General features: G+C 47.0%; 1 protein-coding gene across 4 annotated transcripts in view; it reads right to left on the reverse strand.

The window, feature by feature from the left end:
• EPHX2 (epoxide hydrolase 2) overlaps positions 1-12075 on the reverse strand; it is a 64551-nt gene that overhangs the window by 15524 nt on the left and 36952 nt on the right. For all 4 annotated transcript variants that reach the window (XM_081810464.1, XM_081810459.1, XM_081810455.1 and 1 more), the window contains 3 exons: positions 8345-8371; positions 6082-6167; positions 1885-1996 (listed from right to left, as the gene is read on the reverse strand). In XM_081810464.1, the coding sequence (XP_081666590.1) occupies positions 1885-1996; positions 6082-6167; positions 8345-8371 (225 nt within the window). The remainder of the gene's footprint in view (positions 1-1884; positions 1997-6081; positions 6168-8344; positions 8372-12075) is intronic.

Here is a 12075-nt window from a genome sequence, read left to right on the forward strand (position 1 = left end):
ACTCTGATCTCGGACTTCTGGCCTCCAGAACTATGAGATAATAAATTCTATTGTTTATGCCCCCCAGGCTCTGGTACTGTGTTACAGCAGCCCCAGCTGACTAATACACCATCTAATCCATCCTTCAAGCTCAAGACTACTTCAAACTAATTAAAGACATGTTGATTAATTCAAGCCGAAGGGAGCTCACCACTTCCCACACTCTGGGCACAGTAGGGCCTGGCCTCAGTGGAGGACCTGATACATGGAGCATCATTTCATGATGTTGCTGGGGCCTTCTGGTGTCTTACTGAATGAGTCTTGCCTGAATCAAAAAGTTCCTCTTCCAGGGGCGCCTGGGTGACTCAGTCAGTTAAGCGTCCGACTCTTGGTTTTGGCTCAGGTCACGATCTCAGGGTTGTGAGATCGAGCTCTGCGTCGGGCTTTGTGCTCAGCATGGAGTCTGCTTGTCCCTCTCCCTCTGCCACTCCCCTGGTGATCTCTCTCTCTCTCAAATAAATAAATAAATAAATAAATAAATAAAATCTTTAAAAAAGGAAGTGTCTCTTCCAAGGCACCAGCTTATCAATTAAAATAGTTCTGTGTGTGTGTGTGCTGTTTTTTTTTTTTTAAGATTTATTTATTTATTTATTTATTTATTTTTGAGAGCCAGAGAGAGAGAGTGAGCACAAGTGGGGGGAAGGGCAGACAGAGAAGCACACTCCCTGCTGAGCAGGGAGCCCGATGCGGGGCTCAACCCCAGGACCCTGGGATCATGACCTGAGCCGAAGGCAGATGCTTAATGACTGAGCCACCCAGGCGCCCAGAGATTTATTTACTTTCGATAGTGGTGGGGGGAGGAGCAGAGGAAGAGGCAGAATCTCAAGCAGACTCCCCGCTGAGCATGGAGCTCAATCTCACAACCCTAAGATCATGACCTGAGCCAAAATTAAGAGTCAGACAACCAACTGAGCCACCAGGCGCCCCTAAAATCGTTCTTAGAGAAGAGTTACTTGGCAAATTGTAACTGGGGTGGTTGTGACCCTCGCTGGGGATGGTACCTCCTGTGAGCAGCAAGGGCAAGGTCTGGGTGAGAGAAGGGGGGGGATGTTCTTGTGTTCTTTATTAATTCAATCCATCCTTCTCTCTTGGGAGTGCTAAGGAAACATCTCTTATCCTCTCTGGAATTACCCAGATGTAGCTGGACATTGGGGTCCAGAGTCCACAAGTGGACGAGTGGCAGGTGCCCCCTACAGATGAGGCCAGATGATGCTGACTCACAGTGCTGCTCTCAGCGAATCCCCCTGAAGGTGGCAGTGACACCCCATCACCGGTGTCAACCCAGCATCCAAGGGGCATCTCTGAAGGGCACCTTGGGCTTTGTGGCACATGAGGTGATACCCAGAAACCTCCTACATATCTCAAAGCACACTTGGGGCCTGGTGTAGGTCTTTTAGGCTCTGGTGCTCCTGTAATCACAAACCACACTCCTCAGCAAGTGAGGGGCCAGGTCCCTAGCAAGAGCCCAGGAACTGTCCCCAACCAGAAGTGGGCTTCACCAGCCTCTCAGCCACAGAACTGAGAGAGGGCGGCTCCAAACCGGCACTCAGCCCCACCCCACTCCATAATTTTGGAGAAACAGGAGAATCCACTGCACCATCACTCCCACTCCCTTCCCCTCGCCACCCCAAATACACACCCACAGCAATGTGTCATCACCTGGGAAGGACCAGCTGAGCTACAGAGCCAGTTTCACCTGAGCCCACGTATAAAATCATTTCTGATTAATGCCATGGAAAATTAAAGGGCAGAGAGAAAATCAAGCCAATGGGGAGGAGGGGAGACAAAGGGGAAAGAAGAACAAAAACCTTGCTGGGATCATTGCTCTCAGGGTCCCCAGCTTACTGGTTCTTGGAAGTAGAGCTGGTAATCAAAAACAGGATTGGCTTTGATCCTCTCCATTGGGGACACATTGGGATTTGCCGGTATGAAGGGAGTATTCAAGCTGGCCACTGCCCTGTGGAAAAAAAGACACCAAGACACAGACCCTGTAAGAAGACAGTCTGTAAGAACCAGAAAGGACCTTACACATCAAAATGGAAGCTCAGAGCAGGAAAGGGATGTGCACAAGATCTCACATTAGCCATGTGTGTGAGAATGGGGTCAGCACTCTGATTTCTTGACTCCCAGCCCAGTGGTTTTTTCCCACTAAACTGCAGTATTTCTCACCTTCTTGCCTGAGACAAAGACACATTGGCACACACATACACATTATGTGCAGTATATCAACCTTAATTAGATTATAGTTTCTAAAAATGCATTCATTTTTTTCCTTCCTTCCTTCCTTCCTTCCTTCACTCACTTAACTCTGTGTTGAGTTAATTCCGTGCTATATTCTAGGGGAAAGAGGATATAAAATCATACTCAAAGAGCTTATTATAATTTAAAAAGGCTAGACAAATACACCCATGACAAGACAGACTGTGATATGAGCCATAAGAATAGCACAAGCACCATGGGAGTTCAAGGAGACAAAGAGTTTCTAGATTTGGGCATCATGGAAGGTCTCACGGAAAAGAGCATCTGAACTTGGCTTTTAGGGGTGGAAGAGCATAGGGAAGGGGAGACTATATGTAAGGGCAACATCATGGGGTCGTATGAGCAAATTCTAGAAGGGGGCAGAGCTTGTGGCTGAGTTTGATGTAACAAAGAATCTATGTGGCCAGAGGCCAAGCGTTTAATGGGGCCTCTTGTGAAATAAAGCCAGTGAGGCAAGTGGGAGCCTGGACATGAAGGGCCCCGAGTCTGGATTCGATGAGGCAGACAACCAAGGAAACCATGAGGGCTTCGGAGAAGAAGGCAGGAACAGAATGAAGTTGCAGTCAGGAAGTGATGTATCAAGCAGTGATACATGACATGGGGGCAGAGAGGGACACCAGAAGCAGGGAGAGGGCCAGCACACTACTGCATTAGTCACCCAAGAGCAGCAGGATGGCAGCGAGAGGAAAAAAAGAGAGGAGTAGATCTGAACAACCACATGAAGTCAGGGCTGACAGAAGGCAGCAAGGACCACGGTGAGCCTGGCTCATCAGTAAGGGATCCCGTGCCCACTCTGATCCTAGGGTAACTCCTTCCCAAAAGAGAAATATGGAGAAGAGAATATCTGGGGGAGAGATAAACTAGGAGGAACGGGATAACTAGGACAAATGAAATTATCAGGGAAAGCAGTGCCGAGGTTTAACCAGTGCCAACCAACAGAAGCATAATGTGAGCCACACGTATCATTTAAAATCTTCTACCAGGGCGCCTGGGTGGCTCAGTCGTTAAGCGTCTGCCTTCGGCTCGGGTCATGATCCCGGGGTCCTGGGATCGAGCCCCACATCGGGCTCCCTGCTCGGTGGGGAGCCTGCTTCTCCCTCTCCCACTCCCCCTGCTTATGTTCCCTCTCTCGCTGTGTCTCTCTCTGTCAAATAAATAAATAAAATCTTAAAAAAAAAATAAATAAAATAAAATTTTCTACCAGCCAATTAAAACGAGTAAAAAGAAACACGTGAGATTAATCTAAAATAGTACTTAATATCAATTATATGTTAATTAATATTAACTTACAATCTAATGTTGATTTAAGTAATTTAATATTTGACACAATATATCTAAAATATTAATAATTTCAACAAGTAATAAATTAAAAATTATTAATAAGATATTTTACTTTTTTTTTTGGTATTAAGTCTTTGAAATCTGGAAGGTATTTCCCACTTACAGTCATCTCAGTTTGAACCAGCCACATTTTAAATGTTCAGTAGCCACCATTAGACAGTGCAGCTTAGGCTACAAAATAAGTTATACCAAAGTTGAAAGGTTTCTAATGTTACCAGAGTGAACCTATTTTAAGCATTACTTAAATCACAAGTCAAGAAATTCTTTTTCTAAATATTCTGAGCCGACTAAAGTTTTCTTTTCAATCGCCTTGACACACAGTTTATTCCATATATAAGAAAATTATCATCACCACATGAGATGTTAGCATATCAATGCTGCTGCCAACCACATTAAGATCGGAAAACGCTAAACCACAGCCTCCTTTTGGGAACAGAATCTCTAGATGATTATCAAAGAAAGGATATAAAAAGGTATTCTTGGCCAAACACGTGAGTAGACCATTACATTAAATAGGTCCCTGCAGTTTATCTCAATAGAATGCCAAAACCAAGGATTTAAAGAAATATTCCACATTAAAGGTGGGCTTTTTTCCCTTTCCTTCATTTTCTGGCCAGAAAGGTGAAGATCAACGTCAACAATATTCTTTTTTTTTTTTTTTAAAGATTTTATTTATTTTTTATAGAGTGAGCGAGAGAGAAACAGCATGAGAGGGGCGAGGGTCAGAGGGAGAAGCAGGCTCCCCGCTGAGCCGGGAGCCCGATGCGGGACTCGATCCCAGGACCCTGGGATCATGACCTGAGCCGAAGGCAGACGCTTAACCATCTGAGCCACCCAGGCGCCCTAACGTCAACAATTCTTAAAATCAGCTTTGCCCAGGCCCAGATATGCTGTGTCCCACCACGGACAGCCCTGGAAGGGGGTCTTGGCTTCCTCCTGACCCCCAGGAAGCAAGTAATAGGGCCATTTTCATGAGCACAGAAAGAGCAACTACTACTGAACTAATGACAGATGGGATGGAAGCAGAACAATGAGAGTAGGGACAGGAATGCACAGCATGTTCGCCTGTCTCAGACCTAATGTTACTCTGGGTACAACTTCACTGGGCTCGTGTTAAATATTCTCAAATTCTCACGGGAGAGAGAGAGAGAGACTAAGTTTAATAAAACAACAAGAAGGCATTTCACTTCCTTCAAGGTAGAGATCATAAGTCTGTTGCTCTATTTCCTTTTGTCCCCTTCAAGAAGCATCTACTACAGTCTGTGCAGTAACTTTCTGGTGACCCGATTCCTAAGAGCTGAGCTCTTATTTCAACTCTGAATGAGAGGACAGAGAGAGAAGCTAAAGAGATCAGATGCACAAGAGTGCAACAACTTTTACAGTATTTCAGGCAGTGGGATGCGTGGGTGGCTCAGTCGTTAAGCATCTGCCTTCTGCGCAGGTCAGGATCCCAGGGTCCTGGGATCGAGCCCCAGGTCGGGCTCCCTGCTCGGCGGGAAGCCTGCTTCTCCCTCTCCCACTCCCCTCGCTTGTGTTCCCTCTCTCGCTGTGTCTCTCTCTGTCAAATAAATAAGATCTTAAAAAAATATTTCAGGAAGTATTTGAGTCTTTTTGGTCTCTGGTATCATCCTGCCATTTGAGCTGATGTTGGGATGAACAAAGTTCTCTAGTGTTTCCGATCTTATAAATGCCACCAAAGAAAAAGTGAGCAGATTAGTTAGGGAGATACAGGTGGCTGTGAAGGATGGTGTTTATTTAATTCGCTAAGATCCCAGGCTGAAATGGGAGGCCACGCAGGCTTTCACTACAGTTGCCAGCTCAACGGGGCCGTGGCCACAAAGACCACCTGCCTCTCTGGGTTCAAAACCTGTCCTCCGAAAGCTGTTGCCGGAGCCCTGATGCCATTCTAAGAATGATTATGAATGACGTGATGGTCGTCACCAAGTGCCATTCTGACCTGACACCCAACAGCATTCTGCAGGTTGTACAGTCAAAAGGAGCTACCATCACCACTCTGTGGTTGAGGAAACCAAGGCCTAATGGGGTGAAGTGATGTTTCACACAGCCAGCTCACGGGGCAAAATTGAAAGCCATGTTTCCTAACTCCCAGTTCAGGACTGAAGTTTCTTCTGACACTCTGTTCTATGACCCTGCCACCCTCGCCGCCTCACCCACTCCCCCCGAAGTCTACCACCATTCTCCTGCATTCCCACTGGGCCACCCAGGCCCTGAGTTAGCTGTCCTGGGACAGGCCTTGCTTCCTAAGACATGAGCTCATTAAGTCCTCCTTATTAATGGGTCAATGGGCACTAGCAAGCTAGATGTTCGGTGCCTTCCCAAACCACCTATCTGTTTTCGAGAAATTTACTGGAGTTCAAGACCTGAGGAAGGATTCTAATTGGGAACTCAAATCCAAATTCTTGGTGCCTGAGGCCTAATTACCTCACTCTCTCAGGGTAGAAGAGAGCCATGTTCCACACCAGCATGCCTCCCCAGTCGTGGCCAATGAACACCGCTTGAGGGATGCCCTAGAGAAGGACAAAGACGGGAGCTGAATGTGAGTGGGCTACCGGGTCGGGGTGCTGAGAGCCCTGAGGCCTTGTGCTCCCTGGAGGCCCAAACCCTCAGTGCCGGCAGGGACTCCCCCTCCACCGACCCCGCAGTGTCTACTCCAATGTCCACCCTCTTCAAGCCTCCCTTCCCACACAAAACGGCCCCAGAGAACCTCTACAGCTGACTGATCTTTTATATTTTCTCAGAAGCCTAAGGCCACAGGCTCCAAATTCCCTCTCCCTCTCTACTTCCCCTCAAATCGAAATTTGTTTCACCTCTTTTTCTACTTTTTGTCTTAAAGTTAGTATGACTCACCTCCCTGTGCTCCATGTTCAGCTTTCATTGAGTGATTATGATTCTACTCCCCACTCTTTTGGAATCTTTCCTCCCTCAACTAACCACTGAAACCTCAAAGGCATCTTTAATCCCTCCCTCTCTACCTGCAGCTTCCTTTCTTCTGCTGCTACCAACAGTGAATGACAACAGCTCCCTTTTGTGGAGGACCTACTAGGTCAAAAGCACTGTGCTAAGTGCCTACACCTCTTGTCTGGAACTCCTCCATAACCTTCTCATGCACAATAGGGAGACAGGCTCACAGTGGTTAGGCGACCTGCCCGAGGCCACATAGATGGTCATCCAGACCCATGCCTCCCCAACTTAAAGTCGGAGTCTCTCCCCCACCCCCTGCTGGCCACATTCCTCACCACCACCGTGGAAAGTGGCTCCCTGACTCAGCTCCCTGCCACGCTCTGTCTTCACGGTGCCCAGCTTCTCACAGTGATCTACCCCAGTGGCCTCCCTGGCGACCTTCTAAGTCCCTGCATCCTGACTTCTTCCCTGCGACCACTGAGTCCACTGAAGCTTCCCTCTTAAAGGCTATTTTATCACTTCTAATAGTTTTTTTTTTTCCTCTTGGCTCTCACTCTTCTGACTCTTCTGCGGCATCAGACATTTCCTTTGAAATGTTCTTCCCTGGGCTTCTGTGACACTATGCTTTCTAGACTGTTTTCTCACTTCTATGGAGTCTACTCCTTCCTCTTCTGTCACACGGGAGTACTTCACGGCTCAGCCCTCAGTCCTGTCTGGGGAACTCCTCTGCTCCCATGGCTTCAGCCACCACCTCCAGGTGGAAGACGACCACCTCACCTGCGATGGGCCCAGCTTCCTTCCCCTGCATCCCAGGAATGACGGGGCCAGGGAGGGACACCTAGCCCGCCAGCAACCCCACGAGGGCTCTCTTTCAACAGAGTCAGAGACTGTCTCAGCCAGCCGGAAATCTTCCAGATAGGAGGTCACTCTAGAGTCAGAACTGGGGTGGCCACACTGGGCCATGTCCTCTTAGATGTCCCTATCATTCTCAAAAGGTCCAAAGCCAATTCTGTGGGACTGAGAATTTGGAGAGGGCAGGGACCGTGACATCTTTGTGTCATTTCCTACAGGGTGGGCCCCCAGGCCCTGCTGCTGAACTGGAAGCCCTCAGTCATCTCAAATTCTCCTCCCGACTCTCATATCCAATGAACAGGCACTAAATCGCGGTTTTCAGGTTCTCTCTCAGCTGTCCCTCCACTGTCACTGTCCTGGCTTAACCCTTCTCCCCCTCAGTCCAGGCTGCATGACCTAACTCAGGGTGGGAGAAGCGTATTACCTAATTGCAATCTCAATTCCGTAAGTAAAAAGCAAAAGTATAGTCTCTGATCACCATCGCTGATCTGCTTTTTGTTTGGCATTGCCATTCCAAACAAGGTTACCTGAAGGCACTTGATTCGAGGTATTTCTAAAGGGATGTCAATCTTAAAAAGTTGCAAAATATTAGCCTATAGGATAGTTTCCAAACTTCCTGACGCAAGCAAAGCTCTTTACCCTGACTTAAAGCCAACAGAGGGATCCTGTTCCCTGGAAAATGCTTTCCGTGAAACAAACAAAAAAAAAAACAAAACAAACGTGGCTCTGCACTGTTCTCCACACACTTTGCCACCTCTGTGCTTGTAATTCCTCCTGACCACCGACCCTGCCTCCCACGGCCCCATAGTGGACCATTCCTGCCCTCGCCACTCTCCTCGGGGGCTCTAACAGTGGAAACCTTCAAAGGCTGCATCTTTAACTGCCCACCCAAACGGAAGTCTCCAGGGATCAGTTCAAAATAATTACTTACCAACTTATCCAGGAAGGTTACCATCTCCTAAGAAAGAAAACACACCAAAAAATCAGAAATTGTACGCACCCACCTCAGCTGCTTCCAGATGGGAATTCCTGTGTCTGCTTTGTTAGGGGCTGCATTGTATTCACATGCTCAAGCCCTAACCTCTCCCCTCCAGGACCTTGGAATGTGGCTGTATTTGGAGGTAGGGTCCTTAAAGGTGATCAAGTTAAAATGAGGTCATTAGAGTGGGCCAGGATCCAAGCTGACTGGCATCCTTACGAGAACAAAAGATTTGGACATAGACCCACACAGAGGGAAGCCCATGTGAAGACACAGGGAACAGGGAGAAACGGCCATCCACAAGCCTCAGATGAAACTCTGCTGTCACCTTGATCTCGGACTCCAGCCTCTAGAACTGTGAGAGAAGAAATGTCTGTTGTTGAAGCCCCCCAGTCTGTGGTCCTCTGTTATGGTGGCCCGAGCACACTAATACAATGTTCAGTCATTTCCCAAGCTCGTGAGCTCTCTCCCTTCCCTTTCCAGCATCCTCTCAGGAACCAGGTAGACCCCAGACACACACAGCAAATTTTCCAGGGTCTGTCACTGCACATCCCTAACTGGGCCAGATCTGTTGTAAGACAGAAATCGTGGCTTCTTCCTGGGACAAAGAGAGGGGAAGAAAACTGCTGTGGAGAGGTCTGGCTGCTTTCTTGCCCCAGGACAGCAAGCACCTGCCCTTTGTCCCGCAGCACAGACGCGGACGCCTGGCCACACTCGTCAGCAAGCACGGGGTCTAGAAAAGGTGTCTAAGATGTGTGGAGGTGTTGGAGATGAGGGTCCTCCAGAATCGGGGCTGAGGCTATCATACTGGGCGAGGTACAAAATGAGCAAGTAGGGGAATCCTGCTGGGAATGGGGTGGCGGGGAGGGCAGAGCAGAGGTGTGGAGAAAATGAACCAGAGACCTGACAGGCCATTCAGCCCCTCCAGAAAGCCACATCGGCTTCCTGTTTCTCAGCCTCACGCCTCCTAAACGATCGCGTCTCATTTGTCAACACTACCCCCTATTCACCTGAGCCCGTATGAGAAGCTTCTGCTTGCTATAAATAAAAAAGTCTATGGAGATGCTCATCTGTGGAGCCCTAGCTTGGCCCCAGGTGTAGTGTGATGCTCCTCACATTCATCACTTCCTTTCCCCGCACACGGACCTGCGGGGAGGAAGGGGTAGCTCCACTCTACAGATGAGTAAACTGAGGCTCACACGGGTCAAATGATGTGGCCAAGGCCATGGCAGAACTGGGACTGATTCCAGGTCTATGTGATTTCAGAAATTCAACATCGGAACATTCAAAGCCATCCTCTTTCACCATGTAGACTGACGGCGTTATTTTAAATTGTTTCCAGTCCCTTGACTCCTCCCCTCGGTCTACCAATTGAGAAGTAATCCTAATTTGCTTTCGATTGCCCAGATCAATGCCTTCACTGGGGGCTGCAGAGATTGCACCATGAGAGGCCGAAGACTTAAAAAATATACGTGATTGTATTTCCAACATCTACTCTTGTAGGTGTTTCCAAAATGAAAGGCGATTTTCTTCTCCTTCTCTAGGCTGGGCCTATTTCTTGTTCTACATTAAGCAAGGAGATGGAAATTTCAGGACAGTAGGAGGCAGGGAGAAGACGTGGGCCTTCCCACAGCCCTTGTATTCACTGCCCTAAGAGCATTAAAAAGTGTTCGGATGTTCTCCCCTCTGGTCTCAGTTCTGCTGGGGAAACCCACCAAATATGGGCATCCTTTTCTGTGGGGACCAGGGGGGACACAGAGTTCTGCCTACAGACAGTGCCAGCTTCAAAGAGAAAGAATTGTAAAGGTGTTCTGATTCCTTTTGCTACCCCGGCTCTCCACTGCTCCCCAGAACATGAGAAGGCAAGAGCAGATGACAAGTTCCACTGGCTAAAATACACACCACCTATTATTTTTCCAAGATGTAGATACACAGTATTGATGTAATTACCTAGTTTATTATTTTAGCAGTTTTTATTTTCACCTTTCCCCCCAAAGATAGGGAGAAAATTACTGGATGGTGTCAGGAAGACCTTTCCCCCCAAAGATAGGGCGACAATTACTGGATGGTGTCAGGAAGTCTTGTTCTGGACTGAATGTCTTTGTCCCTCAAAATTCACAGGTCAAAGCCCTAATCCCCAGTGTGACTGCATTTGAAGACAGGGTCTTTCCAGAAGTCATTAAGGTTCAATGAGGTCATGAGGGTGGGGTCCCGATCAGATAGGATTGGTGTCCCTTCCTTAGAAGAGACACCAGAGAGCTGCTTTTCACTTTGCAATTAACCACAGAGACTGAAGATTAGCTCAGTGTGATTTCCACATCCTACTGTTAAAAAGAAAGCCACAGGCCCCAAATGGCATCACTCAGGTGAAGGCCCCAATCAGTAAACCAACACTCAGTACCCAACCTGAGTGCAGTTTTCAGCCCCCCACAAACATAACCTCTAAGCAGTCAATGTGGGAATTTCCTGGTCAGCACGAGAAAATCACTGAGGGGCCCCCTCTATCCCCCTCAGAAGGGCGACTTTGCCTAAAACAATGGATTCTCTGCTGATCATTCCCTTCTTTCTACTCCCTCTCTACCTTTAAAAACCTTCCCTTTTCTGTAGCCCTTTGGAGCGCCCCTCTATTGCTAGATGGGATGTTGCCCGATTTATGAACTGATTGATAAAACCATTTAGAGCTTTACAATTTACTTGCTTGAATTTTTGCTGTTTAATGCTACAAACTGAGACTCACACTCAGGGTTGGAGGGGTCTAGGAGGACACTAAGTCCATCCACCTGCTGCATTTGATACTTGATGGCATGACCTGAAAAGGTTAAATGACTTACCCAAGGTCACACACAATGACGGAGACAACTGGGTGTAGATAAGCCTCCCTACGTTAATGAACTTGAGAAGATACCATTATTGCTACGTTGCATTCCAACACCCCTAATTTGGAATCCTAAGACTATAGACATACAGAGAATAGGTTCATGGTTCCTTAAAGGTACCTATTCTAAAACAAGTAACAGTTGTATGATGAACTGGCACACAATGTTAAGGAATTGTGGTTGAGAAAAAAGAGGTTTCAATATATTTGGGGGGATGTAGTTGAGAAAAGGGTTTTTGTGGGCACTGAGGGTAAGCAGTATTATGGATCTTCATTCAGTTTCCTATAATCCTCTATTTCAAGATTATACAGGTTATTTTTTTTTTTAAAGATTATGCAGGGTATTTTAAATAACATTTTTCATTAAAAGTATTGTGCTAATTTTTCAAATGACAGCTCTACTGAGATATGATTCACATACCATAAAACTCACCCTTTAAAAATGTATAATTCAGCAGATTTTTAGTGTGGTCAGAGCTGTGAGGTCATCACTGCTACGTGGTTAGAGAACATTTCATCACAACAAAAAGAAACCCTATACCCATTAACAGTGACTCCTGTTCCCCATTACCCCTAGCCCTTGGCAACCACTAATTTCATTTCTGTCTCTATGCATTGACCCTTCTGGAAACTTCATATCAATGCAATTATACAATGTGTGGCCTTTTGGGACTGGCTTATCTTAGCATAAGGTTTGCAAGGTTCATTCATGTTGAAGCATGCACCATGATTTCATGCCTGCTTATGGCGAATAATATTCCATTGTATGGATATGCCACACATTTTTAATCCATTTATCACTTGATGA

Source organism: Leptonychotes weddellii, chromosome 2 (assembly GCF_054177405.1).
Source record: "Leptonychotes weddellii isolate Sample4059 chromosome 2, ASM5417740v2, whole genome shotgun sequence".
Classification (NCBI taxonomy): domain Eukaryota; kingdom Metazoa; phylum Chordata; class Mammalia; order Carnivora; family Phocidae; genus Leptonychotes; species Leptonychotes weddellii.